We start from the raw sequence: 17952 nt of genomic DNA, 5'->3' as shown, positions 1-17952 counted from the left end.
ACGATTTACCCCAACGAAACTGCTACTAGATTGACGTAAACCACATTGGAGGCAACCTCCAGGTGAAGGAGGTCCAAAAATGAATATCCGCAGCATGATTCCACAAAACTGACGGCTGGTGGTGAGGTTCACTGACCGTGTGCCTACTGAGGGCTGCACAGCATCTTTTGGGGCGGCGTACCTATTAGCTTGGTTACAGAGGCGGCTCCAGGGCGTAGCCATGTATCAAAATCCGTCAAATTAGGCGTTGTGTGCGCAGTCTATTCTAAGTGAATCATATCTCAGTATGCTTTTTTTTTAATGACACCCCCCACCCCCCATTGCTGTGAAGTAAATTTAGGGTCTCACACACGTTCGGTGAGCACTCTGAGCTGTGCTAAATTGGCTTCATTTTTGATAAATACTAAGTCAAGGCTGTGCGTGGTGGCACAGGCCTTTAATCCCAGCACTTGGGAGAATGATCTCTATAAACTGCAAGCCAGCCAGGGCTATGCTGCCTCAAAAAAAAAATAAAACAAACCCGCTAAATCTGGGAATGTACTTAAGGAACACCCTGAATCACCACTACAGCTGCCCCAAGCCTTTTCCAGCAGGGGACCAAATGTCCTTTCATACTGAGAGATAAACCTGCTGAGCTGAACAGTCAAGTCCAGCTACTTGTCTGGCATCAGGGAGGATCCTTTGGTCCTCTGGGCTTCAGAAATTATGTTTGTTTTTCCAGCACAGGTCCAGATAATAAGAGTTTTAGTCTTCATTTGTTTTGTTTTACTTGTGTGTGTGTGGTTTGGTTTGGTTTGAGACAGGCTCTTTCTATGTAGCCTGGATGTCCTGGAATTTATTGTGTAAACCAGGTTGGCCCTGAACTCAAGGAGCTCTGCCTGCCTCTGCCTCCTCAGTGCTGGGATCAAAGGAGTGTACCACTATACCTGGCTGTTTTAGTCTTTGAAACGATTCCGATTACAGTTTCTTTAAAAAACATTTTCACAAGAATAGAGCAGCCATCGGAGCATTCACACATTCATAAATGAATGAATGAATATGATCATGGTCCAAACAACTACTTACAGATACAAATTTGAGCATCATATAAGGCTTGTGATCAAAACATTTTTTTCCCCGCCATCTAAAACATAAAACCCAGGGCTGGAGATATAACTCAGTGTTAGAGTCCTTGCCTAGCATGCACCAGGCAGACTCCTGGCTTCCATCCCCAGTATTAAGAAGGAAAAAATAAAAATAAAAAAGATAACAGTAAAAACATAAAAACTCATCCTTTTTTAGCATGTGCAGCATAAGAAAACTCGTGACAGTTTTCTAACCTATGTCAGGGAACTCTACACGGAAGCATGAGGAAATTATATTTCTCCTTCAATGTAAATACTAGAGAAAATGCAAAGACTTTGGAGGATCAGCATAGGCGTTTAATAGTGTTACATGAGAATCAACATCAGGTTGAAACACGTGGGAAATAATACACTGAAAAGAATAAAATCAAGACTCAGAATCTATGATAGTTTGCTCACGTGTGTGTATGCGCGCACACACTTGCATATTCATGTGTGAACACAAGGGTGAACATTACATACATTGCCAAATATTTTGTGTGGAGGCCAGAGGTTCTTGTATGGGGCAGTGGTTCTTTCCTTCTACCAAGAGGGTCCTGGGGAGCAAACTCAGGATTTCAGGCCTGGCAGCAGGTGTCTTTACCCACTGAGCTATGGTACCATTTTCTTACTTCACTGGATATGTGTTTGCTTGCTTGAAACAGGTCTGTGCTAGAATCACAAGTGATGGCTGCCTGTCGCTGTGTGTCTTTAGGGTGTTTTAAACAGTTGGGGAACGCTGGCCTTTGCCAAATCTTTGTCTAAAGCAGTAACTAGTTGAGCTCTCAGCCTTTAAGATCTCTATAAATGCTCTGTCCCATACTTTACAGCAGTTCCTCAACCTGTGACTACCACAGGAGTGTCGAATCAGATATTTGCATTACAATTCATAACAGTAGCAAAATTACAGTTTGAAGAAGCAATAGAATCATTTTATGGTTGGGGGTCACCACAACATGAGGAACTGTGTTAAAGGGCCGCAGCATTAGGAAGGTTGAGAACCACTGCGCTGGAGGCTTGTTTCTCTGGGTCCCAGGTCCCTAGTTATAAACAGCGAATGATGAATGATGAGGGGCTAGCCTACCCCCTGTTTGGTCTCCAGGGAATGCACAAAATAGAAACCTCGAAACAGAAACCATTGTGATGTTTATTTCCCATTCACTATGGATTCAAGGTTCTTTTGTGATGGGTGGATCAGAGAGACCAGGCTGAGACTGCCAAGGACAGGGCCAGCAAACACATTGCAAACCTAGAGGGAGGGGTGACTCAGAGCTTGCTCCAGTGGAAGACACTAGGTCCGCCATCTTCCGCTTTGCCTTTTGCTTTCAGACACACACCAAGGTTTCCTCTTTCTCCTAGCAACGGCACTCTCAGGGGTCTGGAACGTTCACCAGGATTTGCCTTTCAACATTTAAGGCTGGACTTCTTCATGCATTGGATAATAGGTCTTGGCACTCCATTCCCAGATCCACCACGGACTGTGTGACCTTGAGAAAATCACTTATGTTCCATGGGCCTTCAGTGGGCATCTATGACACAGGAAGGTTTTCTTTCAAGATTGATTGTAAAGGTCAGCCATGCGCGATGCGAACGTCATACACATGACAAAGTAGGTGTTGGGAGGCTTCACTATCATGCTCCAGTGTTCTAACGTGGGTTCTCTATACCAGAAAAGTTCAGTTACCTACAAAATAGCATCACCCTGGGCTGTGGGTAGGGAAGATTCTGTTTATGAAGCTAAATATAGTATTAAAAAATCACTTTCCTTTAATGTAATAGATAATATTGAACTAGGATATATAGGCATAAACAAATCACTTTAAGTAAAAGTACATTCCTATTATACTTTGACAATTCCCCCAGTAAAGTATAATACAATGGACCCTCTTACTGCGGTTTCATCTTTTTGAGCTTTCTGTTACCTATAGCTCAGAAACAGAAAATTGCAGAAACAAACACTAAAATTTAAGGCGTGGTTCTAATTCCCCTACATTTTTTTTTCATTCTTTAACATAGGATGTCATATAGTCCAGGCTGCCCTCAAAGTTGCTGTATAGCCAAGGCTAGCATTGAATTTCTGTCCCTCCTTGCTCTCCTTTCCCAAGTGCTAGGACAACAGTACTGTTCTCTTCTACTCTGCATGCCAAGGCCACCATCCTTGGCTCCACGGGGAGCTGGGCACCTACCAGAAGCTACCAAAATCTCAGGCTGCAATGAACTCTGCTTACTGCTCTGGGGTGACACTTTGAAAAGAACTGAAATAAGATTTTGTTCTTTAAATATGTTTTAATGATTTTTTAATGTGCATGAATATTTTGCCTACGTGTATAAACTCTGTACATGCCTTCTGGTGCTGGAGGCCAGAAACGGGTACAGGACCCCTAAAAGTGGAGTTATGGACAGCTGTAAGCCACCTGTGGGTGCTAGGAACTGAACCACAGTCCTCTGCAAGAGCAGTGAGTGGTCTTCTATACAGCCATTTCTCCAGACCCTTAAATATGTTTTTAAGCATAAATAGTGAATGTTCTATCCAGCTATTTCTGTGGAGAGTCTTTGTAGGAGCTCAGAGCATGCTGACCACACTCCCCTCATTAAGAACATATTTCAGAGTTTTGGGACGTGTCCGTGATCACTGAGTCCTCTCCCCTTTTCCATGGCAGTGCTACAGTACACACTCAATAAAAGTTAAGTGAATAAGCAGTCAGTTTTAATGTTCATCAGGGCTGAGAGAGGCTCCATGGTGGTTTCTTTTTCTGAGACAATGAGAAGAATGTTAAAGGCTGCCTCCAACATTTAACCTGCAAGTCCCTATCCTCCTTCCCCATCTCTGCTGCCTCCGGACCTTAGGTTCTGATTCTTTCTCAGCTCCTGGACCTCTAGCCTAGACACCAGCTGGCTGCACCCCGGCCATCATGGTCAGCACAGGAAGCTGCACACAGAGGGCCCCTGCCTCTTAGATGAACTTCGAGCTGACCCTCCAGGTCCTCTGAGAAGCCACTTCTGAAAGGTTCTTAAAAGCAGTCATGGCTTCTGTGGATAAAGCAACCCTGCTTAACCTGTCTTTCCTAAGGGGCTATGAACAGGTGTTACACTAATTTCACCGTGGGCAGTAATATAATGAAATGTCCACTACAGGGACACAGCACGATTTTCAGTACACGCCACAGAAGTTTCATGCGCCCCTTTTCACAATTAATGAGCTTCAGTTGAATAAGCAGTTGTGTGTGTGTGTGTGTGTGTGTGTGTGTGTGTGTGTGTATCTGGAAAGTTCCAAGAACCCGGGTCTTTTAATCAATATTCGGAGCACAGAGCAAGGCCCCTGGGCACGGTTGATGATGCACTGTGCCAAGCAAGAGCCAGCTTTCTGTTTTAACTCGCACTGTCTGGTACTGAGCCACAGGCACATGGGGTCCCTTCAGAGCAGCCCATTATCTGTCTTTGGAGAAATAACCAGAGGAAGCCCCATTTCTGGCAGAGCCGTTCAGGGAGCCCTTGAGGAGCCCCCTCTCCATCCTCTCTCGGCTGAACAGCGTGTCCTGGTCACTTTCAAACTCCGACTCTGACACCATCAGGCTGGAGTTGTGCTCCGTGCTCCGATGCTTGATACCTGGGGAGAAGCAGGCAGAGCGTGAAGACAGATGTTGGAAGAACCCTGCTGTTTAAAGTTGCAGCCTTTCCAGGCCATATAGCCATTCTGAGCTTGGTGCTAAGGTGCAGGACTCCCTCTCCCCAAGGCCTCCTGCTCTCTGCCTGGTTTCATCTGGAGAGTGTCTTTAGACACAAGTGCCCCTAACCACATTTGATATATGGCCTTTGGCACAGTTCCCTGATAGCTCTCCCCTCCCTGTGCCTATAGGATAATTAGGTACTGTGTTTTCTGTTCATATGATAGGACCCTGCTGCTTAATGCAAACCAAGCATCCTTGAAGTGCCTAGTTCCAGCCAATTATGTACACCTATGCCTGGAGGCCCCCCCCCCAAGGGGTATATAGCCTTTGTTCTCTGGAATTAAAGTTGAACTAGCTCCCTGAAGTGGTTCCTGGGATGTGTGATCCCTGAACAGTGCTCACTGGCCACTCCAGAAATGCTCCTCATCTCGTGCCCCTCCTGACTTCATGGGCTGGTGGGAGACAGCTCCCAGGCACGGAGAGAACCACAGACACTCTCAGCCATCTGTTTGTCCGTGTTCCAGCAAGGACTGTGGATTGCTCTCTGAGCCGTTAAAGCAGTCACCTATGTGGCAGGTGGGTTGGCGTGACAGAGGCTCCAGCTTTGACACCAGCTTCGTGATCCTGGACAAGATATCTAGCCTCTTCTTATCTAGTGGAAGGTGACGAAGCTCCTACCCACAGGTCTCTGGTGAGGGCTGAAAGAAACTGTGCCCTTCACCCAGCTTTTACAGCAAAGGAGCACTTAACACATAAGTACTGCTGTGACTCTGAAGTTTAACCGGTTTTACAATTTTCAAAAAGGACTTAGAGTGTTTAGCCAAAGAGTTAATTAAAACATAGATCTGTGACATGATGGCTCAAAGTATCTAAGAAATAAAACTAACACATACACAAATACATAAAACAATACATGAATCAGGAGGATATGAGGGGTTGGGTAGGGTGGCACATGCTTTTAATCCCAGCACTGGGGAGGCAGAGGCAGGCAGATCTCTGTGAGTTCAAGGCCAGTCAGCTCTACAAAGCAAGTCTATTCAACCAGGGCTCTGTTATACAGAAAAACCCATCTCAAAAAAAAACAAAAACAAAAACAAACAAACAAACAAAAAAAAAAAAACGAAGAAGAAGAAGAAAAGAAGAAGAAGAGAATATGAACATCCCCTGGTAGCTGGGATTAGTTTTGTGATGGACCAAATAGGATGGATTTGAACAAAGAAAGATGTTGTGGTAGAAAGACAGAAAAAGAGCATAGGAAGCATCCAGAAGAACTTACAGGAAAAATTTTTAAAAAAGATAGTGAGGAGCAAATGACAAGTGAGAAACAAGAAATGAGGCTGGAGAGGCTGGGGCTCCCAGAGAGGCACAAGACAGGCAAGCCACAGCCGATGGATTTTACCCCACGCACAGAGGAAATGTGGGACTGGGGAAAGAAGGAAGCCCTGGAAGTACACTCAGAAGTTCTGTGGTCTGACCATGGTGTCTCCCAAATTCTTACATTGAAACCTACCCCAGGGTGACATTGCTGGAGAGAATTAGGACCCTTCTAATATACCTTATGACAATACCCTAATGAAGGAGGCACACGAAAGGGCTGGGGACATCACACAGTGGTGAGGTGCCTGTTTAGCATATGCTGCAAAGCCCTCAGGGGAGAGAGGGAGGGAGAAGCGGAGACAGGAACACAGAGAGAGACAGACCAGAGAGCTACCTTACCCCTCCCACCATGCAAGGATACAAGAAGAAAGTACTAGCCACGAAAGAAGTGGCCCTCACCAGACTCAATCTTCAACCTTGACCTTGGGCCCAACTCTAGACCTTGACAAATAAACACATACGGTCTTCAATCCCTGGTCTCTCTTATTTTATTAGAGGGACCAGAGTAGATTTCGACCACGGTGGGGCACACAGAGGAACAGAGCTCTGCTCTGAGGCTGACAAACTTGCCTTTGCCTCTCCTATAAAGGGGGGGATAGTCATAGTACTCACAGGGGTTGGAATCAAATGGGGAAAGTGTGTTGAAAGTACCTATGCTAACGTGGATAGATACCACCGTGAGTTTACAGGTGGGGTTATAAAGACCTGAGCCAGGAAACTAAAGGTAACAGTGGGAGTATGGAAAGGTGCCAAGCAGTATGGGGTGGCAGGAATGTGGGGCCCTGTGAAGTTCTAACAACGGGCTTCTGGGAATAGAAAGTTTGCCAAAAGCTGGTCATGAATTAAATAGAAGGTTAATGAGATAACCAACAACACCTTTGGCATTAAGTTCTGCAACACAAAGTGCTGAAGTGAATACTCTGCAGATATACAGTTTCTGTTGGTATTCCCTGTGGAGTTCTGTCAGGGCCCTTAGGAGTGCTCATGTCCATCAACTCGATGGAGTAAGCACTGCTTAAGGCATTAGTGAGGTACATCTCTAAAAGTGTGTGGCTTTGAGAACTCTTCCAGAGAGTGTTAACTGACTAGGGACAATCTGCCCTGAATGTGGGCTGCAGTGGTCTTGGACTGAATGGAAGAGAACAAGGAGAAAACAGCTCACAATTGGCATTCCTAGACCCACACAGATATAAGCAGGCAGCAGCCTTAGGCTCCTGTTGCTATGACCAACAACTATTTCTGCAGCCAGGCCTTCCCTGCCAAGATGGACCGTTTGCTCAAACACAACCAAATAAACCCTTCCTTGTTGAGGGCTAGGCCAACCCAAGGCTTTTCCTGGGACCCTGATGTATGGAGAAGGAACATAGTTCCTTGTCTAAAACTAAAAATGTGTTTGGCATAGCCAGTAATAGCCTGTGACCAGGACCTTGAGGAAGCTGTGACTTCATCCTGAGAACTCAACTCTTCCTACCCAAGGCCAGTATATGCTAGGTCTGTGACACACACATCGAGATACTCATGTTCCCTTCATGCAGCATTGCTTGATCAGCTTCCTATGGACTTTGCCCCTCTGATTGATAGTTTTTGGTGACATTATCATATTTTTCCTTTCGGGAAGACTGTATGCATGATGCTGTGTTTCCTAACAAACATGCTTGGCATAAGACAGAGTTCCTGAAAGATCTCCTGACCCCAGATTTCCTACCTTCTTTATCTTCTCATCCTCTGGCCATCCTCCTTAGCAGCCTGCCCCTGAAGAATGACCTGTTGATCCAAGTCACTTCCTCTCTTACTTTGCTCCTTGTCACAACTTTGGTCACAACTTAGCTGCACTCTCCACACACAGTCAGCCATTTTGCACCCCACCACTCCTCCCCACCTGTCTTAGTTAGGGTTTCTATGGCTGTGAAGAGACACCATGGCCATGGCAATTCTTATAAAGGAAATCATTACACTGGAGCTGGCTTACAGTTTTAGAGATTTAGTCCCTTATCATCATGACAGAAAACATGGAGGCATGCAGGCAGTCATGGTGCTAAAGGAGCTGAGAGTTCTACATCCTGATCCACAGGCAACAGAAGTGACAGTGACTTGAGCTTCTGAGACCTCAAAGGTATCAGGAAAGTGCCATACCATATTTGGGCCTCAGTTCCATTCTTTCCTGTTCATCCATATTGTCCAGGATGGTGTACTTTGTTTTTTTCCGTATCTTAGTCCTTTTCCGTCTGGAAAAAAAAAAAAGCAAAAAACAAAAACAATGAAATACTCAGCTAAAATGCTTGGAATGGTAGCTGGAATCTTTCCCACCTAACTAAAAGGTTCCCCTGAGCCTGAGGTGCTAGAGTCCTATCAAGCAATGCCCAACACCTGCATATAGATCAGGCAGGTTTGCCCAGGACTAATGCCTCATTCAGAAAGACCTGGCTGAGCAAGATTCCTCCAAATCAATGCTAACCAAGATGTTCAGAAACACGAGACTAAAACCAGCAACTGGGGGGAGGGATCCACAGAGGAGATGAGGCTCTGAAGCCCACAGTTATCTTAGAAATAACTCTGTCTTTCATTTTCCCCTCAAGATATAAAAAAATGGGCTGAGCCTTTTTGAGCCTCACATTGAGCTGCAATAGATCATTTGAAAACACTCATTAAAATGACAAGAAACTCAGAAAGCAGAGGCAGGCAGATCTCTATGAGTGTGAGATCAGCCTGCCCAGAACCCAGGGCTACATAGTGAGACACTGTCTAAAAACAGACAGACAGACAGACAGACCACTACACTGAGGTGTGCATCAGTCAGGCAATAGTTGTTCTGATTGTGTGTCATTAAGTGCAAGGCCTCTTGTCCTCAGTTAAGTGTTTGCTAGCTGGAGACTTTGAGAGTATTGCTTAAGACTTCTGTGTACCATATCCCAGTATACAGAAGGGGCCCTTTCTCCTGTGGTTGCTGGAAGGGCCAAACACAATCGTACAGTTAGAACCATCATTATGAATCAAAATGGCAAATGCTCAAGGCCAGCACAATCTATTTGCAATACATGACCCTCAGCTATAGAGTGTTTAAAGTCACACTCAGTAGGGACCCTATCAGAGATGGTTCAGGGAATGCAATCACAAGTAAAACTCAAGTAAATTAGGTGTAATGTATGATAACAGCTATTTGTTTCAGTATGCCATTTTAAACGGGCATCTTTAGACAACATACTGTTTCATATAAGAAAATGGGCTTACCACTTGCTACTGAGGTCTAATGATACCTTTCCTCACAAATCTCCTCATGAGGGCTGAGCATGGGGTTCTGGAAGATTATGACAGGAGGCAGCCCAGGGGATTCTCAGAAGTCACTGAAAAACCTAGAGCAAAGGGTCCCTTGGGTGCTCCATTGCCTCTCTTCAAGTTTTCGGTGGACTAAAGGATTCACACTGATCTAGTTGCTGCTTTATATAACCAAGTCTACAAATTAGACCCACACATTTCTACAATGTCTTTCTCTGCTGAAACATGTAAGGCCACCTGGGCACGGATCTGGTGAACATGAGAGACGGAGATTATGCTTTGATTGGGGGGGTAGGGATATAGCTTAAGGGTAGAGTGCCTACCTGGCACATGGAAGACACTAGGTTCGATTCCTACCACTTTATACATATATGTAAATGTATGTATATGTGTGTGTCCAGTTTGTTTTTAAAACTGGTTGACAGTTAGTTAGGTGGGGAAACAAAGCCAGGCCAGACAAGCCCAAAGCTCTCCATCGCCCCGGCGGAGGGTGGTCTTTTCACACAATGAACGAGCACATTAGGTACCTCCTGCAGCAGCAGATGCACAGCCAGGTCACAGCTCCAGTTAGCACCGTCAGGGTCAGGGCCAGCACTGCCACGTAGAATACGCTCCATTCTGCAAAGGGAGAGAGAGGGGCCAGCGTGCGCAGTGGTGAATGGTTTGCTAAACACCTTTGTTCTGACAACTCACATTGAGTCTGCTTGAGCAGAGGCCAGCTGTGGTGCCAGGACCACTGTGTGGGCAGACAACAGAGCCTGGCCAGGTGCCAATCAGGACAACAGACTGATGATGGCTTTGTCTATCTGGATGAGGCACACAACTCAAGGACCTCAGGCACATAGTTCAGGCTGACTTGAGAATAGGAAATCCAAAGCAAATAAAGTAAATTGGTGAGACTATGCCCCCTACACACAAATATATTAAATATTAAAATGCTCATCCCAGAATTCTGAGATTCATAACCATTCCCCCTGTATGGCATTTCTTCTCCTTCTTCTTCCTCTTCCATTTTCTTCTGCTCCTCTTCTTTCAGGCAGGCTCTCATGCAACACAGGCCGGCCTTGAATACAGTACATACCCAAGGATAGTCTTGAACGTCTGATCCTCCTACTTTACATCCCCAGGGCTTGGATGACAGGTGTGCCCCCTACACCTGGTTTTATGTGGTGTGGAAGATAGAGTCAAGGGCTTTGGCTATGTAAGGCAAGCACTTGTCCTACCAAGCTATATCCCCAGACCCATGTCACGGTCTTCATAAAACAAGCCATGGGTCTGTATGGCTGCCTGTAGCATGAAGACATTTATCACAACCAGAGGTCAATTTGGGAACTACTCTTCATTCCTTCTATATCCTACGTTTTGTAGTAATAACTTAGGGGCAAAAAATGTCAATGGGTGCCCAAGACAATGGCACTTGCTTTTACTCCCAGCACTTGGAAGGCAGAGGCAGGCAGATCTCTGTGAGTTCGAGTCCAGCCTGATCTACATAAAGAGTTTTAGGACAGCAAGGACAACATAGAAGGACCCTGTCTCAAAACAAAAGCAAGCAAACCAAAACACCATCGGGACAGAGACTCATGCTTAACCTGATTAAATATCATGCCATCTTTCTAGAATAGTGGCCTAAAGCTGGTTTCATTTCTGATGTTTGGGGATAGGGGGATTTAAGCAGGGACACAGCTTGGCAGACAGCTCTCAAGATTTTTCTGCCATGTATATCCATCAGAATTCCCAGGATGGCACATTTATTCTTAGGGGTTGACTGCAATTAACATAACTTTTCTAGCTGAGTAGGCTGATTCAGATATGTAATACTAGCACTCAGAACGTGGAAGCAAAAGGACCGGGAGTTCAAGGTTATCCTTTGCTTTCTAGAGAAATCAGAGTCAGAGTGGACTGTACGAAACCCTGGCTCAAAAAATCCAAAACAAAGCAAACATATATGTATGCATACACCTAGCGCACCACCACGGGCTGTGGGGAGACTGACTCCGTGACTGGTACCTACTTGGGCTGACTCCTAGCAGTGGGGGCCACATTTCCCATTTTGTATTGTCCCAGCAGGGTAGCTAGAGGGTGTGTCATAATAAGGCCCTAACACCCTAAGCCACAGGAGGCACAGTCTGCGGGCAACTTCTCAAAGCATTTGTTTTGAAGAACTGCCCTGCCAGACCTGTCTCACAGGAGGCTTGGCAGACGCGTCTCCAGAGACAGGCTGGCACAAGGTTTTAATGTACAACCAAGTGACACGGTTCACTAAGCTCCAGGGAAGGATGGGGTTGGATGGTTCTAGATGCTAAGTCAGGAAGAAGTGAGTTCCCTCAAGAACTACATTGGAAGCCGCCACCACACACACACACACCACTCACCACAGTTGCTCTCGCCGTCCCACATATAACGCTGGATGACGTTCTCCATCCACAGCTGGGAGCAAACGCAGTGCTTTGTGATGGGGTCGCAGTGACCATGACCTGAGCACTTGAGAAGGCATCCTGTAAGAAGCAGTGCAGAGTTGAGCTTACCTTGGAGAAAGGAGGTCCTCTGCTTTCCACTTCATAGTGGAGGCCAAAAACAAATGGGTGAATTAAAAATCTCCTAAGAAATCAAGTGTAGTAATGCATACTCTTAATCCCAGCACTTGGGAGACAGAGGCAGTTGGATCTCTGAGTTTTGGTCCAGCCTAGTCTACAAAGTGGGTTCCAAGACAGCCAAGGCTACAGAGAGAAGCCTTGCCTCAAATAAAACAAAAGAAACAGATCTTATGAGCCAAGCATGGCAGCACATACCTAAGATCCTAGCACTCAGGAGGCTGAAGCAGGAAGATCTCAGCAGGTTTGAGGCTAGTCTTGGCTACACAGAAAGCATCAGGCCACCCTGTCTCAGCCCTCCCTCACTGTTACCACCCCAACAGGAGCTTAAAATCTCACCGTTTACAAGAACATCAGGAAGCAAATGTAGGGAAAAGCCAATCTAGATCATAGGAAGGGCCTTAGCATTTATCACAATAATATCCTCTAGGAACACATGCAATTCAAACAATTGTGTGTGCACAGCAGTTTGTCTTTATTGGAGCACTATTGAAAGTCATTCCTACAGTCCACAGGTAGAATAGTCGCGTGATTACAGAACACATCCGGGGAGGGAGATCAGGCAGCCAGGAATGTCTCATGGAGAAGTTTTAAAGGATTTGAGGAAATAATAATGGTATGATTTAAAGTCTAAAGATACTGGGCAAGAGCTGTGCTGTAATTCAGTAGTAGAGCACTTTGCCTAACTTGTGTAAGACACTAGATTAAGTACCCAGAAACACACCACACACACACACACACACACACACACACACACACACACACGTATACTAAAAACTTATCAAATCATCATGACCATATTATTTTTCCTAAAGATGGAGCAGCTTGGAAGAAATACAACAGAATAGTGACAAAAGTTATATTTGGAGGACAGGAATTCTAAATTCTACAAACTATAAGACTGTTTTCTTCTTTGTCCCTTTCAGAATTCATTTTGTTTTTTCCAGGACAGGGTTTCTCTGTATAGCTCTGGCTTCCCGGGAACTCACTCTGTAGACCAGGTTGGCCTTGAACTCAGAGATCTGCCTGCCTCTGCTCCTGAGTGCTGTGATTAAAGGCATGTACTACCAACTCTGAAAATTTCCACAATAAATAAATCACTGCTCTGGGCTCTAGAAAAACAAAATACTTTACTTTGAACAAAATTGTTTTGTTACTCCACGTTATGAATGAGAATGTCAATTGTAGACAAACACGTATCTGAAACAAATTAAATTTGTGCAAAGTGTTATATTCCAGAAACTTATTGAGATGACTATGTCCATTAACATTTACTCATGAGATGAGGACAGGAACCATGGATCTATGAACCAGTCTGATGTTCTGAAGGAACAAGCAGTGCTAAAAAAAAATGTGGTTACAATTGGAAGACACCTGTAAGCTATTTTAAATTGGCAGAAAAATTCTTTGAAACGATGTATGACACTACTGCTCTCCTATTTCTTTCAAGACAAGAGTAGTTGGTAAATGTGCCACAGAAAACCTTCCAGAGAAACAATTTCAGAGTCTCTAGTGGTTGGAAAGAGAACACCTCCCTTAGAAGCCTTTCCTGTTTCTGTGGCCAGATTCCTGAATTTAAAAGGGGAAGGACTCAGAGTTCAAAGAGATACAGTACTTCATGGTAGAGGAGTGGCCATAGGTCTGAAAGGCAGATGATCACATGGCTCCACAGTGATGAAGCAGGGAGTGTTGACTGGAGGGTGAGGTGGCTAGAGAATCCCAAGACCTTCCCCCAGAGTCCACCTCTTCTAGCAAGACTCCATTCCTAAAAGTTCCACAATATTCCATACAGTGCCATCAGCTGGGGGGAGATTTTACATTGAAACTACAACGGTGTCCATGTTGTGCCTGTAAAACTCATCCATGATTGGCAAGTCTGACTTTTTTATTATAACATCTCCATGTACCTGCTGTGTCTATCCTCAAGACCTTGAAAAGCAGGAAGGCTGCCTTCTCCTTTGAAAGCCGCTTGTGCAGATTCCGGGCCACATCAGCAGCTCTGAGAACCTTGAACGGTGGCCTGCTCTGTACGTAAAATACAATCACAGTGCTGCAGAAGACACAGAGAGACCACAGTCACATCATTGGACAGTGGCCAGCATGGTTTCACCTCAGCCATCTAACCTGTGCAGTTTGTAAAGGAGACCACTACAGCTCTGTGATAAAATTCATTTATATTGCCAAATAATATTGCATTGGATGTGCATATATTTCTGTGTGTGTTTAAGTAATTTGTATGATTTGTTTGTATTTGGGTGTACACATGGAGGTCAAAGATCAACTTTGAGTGTCCTTCCTCAGAATGAAACAGCATCTTTCTTTTTAAAAGCGGTGGGGGATTACTTGTTTGTTTATGCATTTATTTTATGTGTGTGGCTACATGTATATCTGTGTACCACTTGTGTGCCTAGTGCCTACAGAGGCCAGAAGAGGGCATCAGATTCTCTAGGAACGGAGTTACAGAGAGTTGTGAATTGCCATGTGGGTGCTGGGGGAAAAAACCCATGTCTTCTGAAAGGCAGCCAGTTCTCTTAACTCCTGAGCCATCTTGACAGAGCCTGAGACAGGTTTCACTGGAGCCCTGGGGCTCATTGATTGAGCAAGGCTGGATGACCACTGAGCCCCAAGGATCCTTCCCCAAACCTTCCCCCCCATCCCCACCACCACATTCAACCGCCACTGTAGGTTAAATAAGAATGTTCCTTGAAGTTTGGGGGGTGGGGTGGGGTGGTGATGGCACACATCTGTAATTCCAGCATGCAGGGAGTTGGGGGCAGGCAGATCACTGTGAGTTTGATGCCAGCCTGATCTACAAAGCAGGCCCAGGACAGCCAGGGCTACACAGAGAAACCCTGTTTCAAAACACAGAGAAAAAAAAATCTCCCCATAGGCTCAAGTATTTGAACACAGTGGTCCCAGTTGGTAATGCTGTTTGGGTTTCTAAGTGGTTCAGCCTTCCTGGAAAAAGTACATTACTGAGAGCAGGCTGTGAGAATTATAGCCTACTCCACTTCCGGTCATCCTAACTTTATATTTGTGGTTGAAGATGTGATTTCTTAGCTTCCATCAGGCCTGCTGCTCGCTGCCATGCCTCTGGCATGATGGAGTCTTAGCCCTCCAAAATGGAAAGCCCAAAATAGACCCTGTCTTCCATAAATTGCTCTTTTGGTCATCGTATTTCATCACTACAGGAGAGTTACTACAGTTGGCTGTTAATGCCAACTGAAGTGGCAGGTTTGCAGTGGACTCCCTTTGTAAACTGTATACTTTGTAAACTTTGCATACTTTGTAAACCCTCAAGGCAGGAAAGTGGCCAGCAGTCACGTTCCTCCCCAAGGCCTCTTAGTTTTAACAGCCTCTTTTAACTGTTGTCAAGGTCATCTCTAGCCCCTCAATAGGACCCTTCCCAGATTACGCTGATTTTGAGTGAAATAACTGGATAAAAAGTCACCAATCCCTGAGCAACCCACAGGAACCCACCAATCCCGCAGCAGAAAAACTGACCAATCACTGAACAGGAAAACCCACCAATCCCTGTGCTCCTCCGAGCCCAAGACTTGAAATCTCACCAATCCTCGCCTCGGAAATCTCTGCCCTAGCTCCATCTCCTAGGAAATCCTATAAAAACGCTATGTCTTCTCAGTTCCCTGCTGTTCTCTGCTAGGAGCAGGGGAAGCCAACCTTTGAGTTTGTCCCTCCACACCCTTTACCTTCCCAATAAATCTCTTTTGTGAGATTTGCTCCCTGGTGTGACTTTCACTGGAAGAATCCCAGAAGAGAAGAAGAAGAAGCAAAGACGGGGGACAGGGCTGAGGCTCTTGAACTACTCAGGCCAACTGGAGATACCCTCCCCCAGGAGCTGTAACACCTTTGTCAAGGAGGCCTCCTCTCAGAGCTTTGTGTTCCCGGGCTCCTGAGTCAAAGGACGCCATTCCATCAGAGCAGAAAGGCCAACAATTACTGCAGCCACCACCCTGCCCAGTTTTTCCTCCTTACATTTATTTGACTGTGTGGGAGTGGGGGTTAGACACATGGAGGTCAGAGGACATGTGGTACCCGGGAGTTAAACTCAGGCCATCAGGCCCAGTGGCAGGTGCCTTTCCTTGCTGAGCCGTTTTGCTGGCCCTTTGTCCAGATTCTTACTTGAGATCTGGATCAGACTCAGGTCTTCACGCTTGCATGGTAGAACCCTTACCAACAGAGCTAATTCTCCACTTGCCATATATCACTTCTATCTGATGATGGTCATTTAGGTTGTTTACACTCTGGCTATCATGAATCTGTGCTGTGAATACCCACAGATATTTTTTAATGGAAATGTGAGGTTTATAGTCCCCTCAATTACATAGTTAACATTCTATAGCTAACTTTTTTTTACAGTGGCTGTTCCATTTTATATCTGTGCCAGCAACACACAGTGCTCCAAACAGTTGCCGTAGCCTGACCTTTAGATTATAGCTATCTTACCGGCAGGCAATAAACAGGCTTGAAAAGATCAGTGCATGCGTGTGCGGATGCGTACATGTGCTGTGGATCAGAGGACAACTTATGGGAATTAGTTTTCTCCTCTACTATGTCAGTCCTAATGGTTGAACTCAGGTCTTCAGGCTTGGTGGCAGCAGCCCCGCCTTCCTAAGCCATCTTTAAGCCCTGGGAGGGGTTTTGCTCGGCATTTCCTTAAACACTATGGATGGTGAACTGAATGGCACCCCTACAACTTCTCTACAGAAACACAATCTCGGGCCTGTGTGAGTTTCCCAGGACTACGGCAAACAAGTTCCACAACTTAGTCACTGAAGACAGCAATCGCTTGTCTCAAGGTTCTGGTCAGCCAAAGCCCCCAGTCAAAGTGTGCGCAGTGCCCTGCTCTCCGGTGCTCTGTGGGAAGGTGCGCGGCACGCCTTTCTCTCGGCCTCCGTGGTGCTCCCGGACGCTGGGCTTACAGATGCGTCAGTACTGCCTGTGCCTCGTTATTACCTGGCACTCTTCTCACGTCTCTCCCTGTACGTCTCTCCCTCGTGTGTGTGCCCGTGAGGGGTATTCAGTTGTGCGTGGGCAGGCGTTTGTGCAGGCATGCACGTGCATGTTGAGACCAGACTACCCGGCGTCAGCTTGAATACTCTATCGTCATCAAATCCCCTCTTCCTAACAAACTAATCTGTTAGCTATAAATTCAACTTCATTCAAGATTTTAGGACATGGGCAGAATTGAACTAGATTCTGGGGGGAAAAGTCACATAAATGGGCCCTATCCCAGGTCCTAATAGAGTTCTGGCTTTTTTTTTTTTCCTGAAACCTTAAGGGTGAATGGGTTTGTTTGGGCTTATGGCTTGAGGAAGTCCTGGTAGCAAGAGCTTAGGGCAGCTGCTGCACCTGCGGTCAAAAAGTAGAAAATGATGAGCTACCTGGGATTAGGGTTGACTGCTGTGAAGAGTCATCATGACCACAGCAACTCTTATAAAGGAAAACATTTAATTGAGATGGCTTACAGTTCAGAGGTTTTTGTCCATTATCATCATGCCCTGAAGCATAGTGACATGCAGGCAGACATGGTTCTGGAGAAGGATCTGGAGTTCTACATCTGGATCTGCAGGCAGCAGGAAGAGACAATGCCATGCTGGGCCTGGATTAAGCATATGAGACCTAAATGCCACAGTGACATACTTTCTCCAACAAGGCCACATCTCCTAATAGTGCCACTTCCTATGGATCAAATATTCAAACACATGAGTCTATGAGGGCCGTTCCTGCTCAAACCACCACAGCTTGTGATAGCCCAATGTCTGGTACAAACTGTTCCCAACAACCCAAGCTCAAGAACTTAAAATAAGCACTAACCATGATTTCAGTATTGTTTAACACTTGCTCCATGCCCCAGAAAAGCATCTATCTAAACCCAAAATATTTTCATCGTGAAGAGATGCTAAACTTTATCAAAAT

General features: G+C 45.5%; 1 protein-coding gene across 4 annotated transcripts in view; it reads right to left on the bottom strand.

The window, feature by feature from the left end:
• Positions 1-1405: 1405 nt before the first annotated feature.
• The window catches only part of Kiaa0319 (KIAA0319 ortholog), a 59124-nt gene continuing 42577 nt past the window's right edge, over positions 1406-17952 (bottom strand). For all 4 annotated transcript variants that reach the window (XM_060373004.1, XM_021641409.2, XM_060373006.1 and 1 more), the window contains 5 exons: positions 13920-14062; positions 11794-11916; positions 9949-10039; positions 8282-8373; positions 1406-4710 (listed from right to left, as the gene is read on the bottom strand). In XM_060373004.1, coding sequence (XP_060228987.1) covers positions 4532-4710; positions 8282-8373; positions 9949-10039; positions 11794-11916; positions 13920-14062 — 628 coding nt within the window. In that variant the 3' untranslated portion in view covers positions 1406-4531. The remainder of the gene's footprint in view (positions 4711-8281; positions 8374-9948; positions 10040-11793; positions 11917-13919; positions 14063-17952) is intronic.

The sequence above is a fragment of the Meriones unguiculatus genome, chromosome 19, assembly GCF_030254825.1.
Source record: "Meriones unguiculatus strain TT.TT164.6M chromosome 19, Bangor_MerUng_6.1, whole genome shotgun sequence".
In the NCBI taxonomy this organism is placed as follows: Eukaryota; Metazoa; Chordata; class Mammalia; order Rodentia; family Muridae; genus Meriones; species Meriones unguiculatus.
This window is presented reverse-complemented; position numbering and strand designations above follow the sequence as displayed.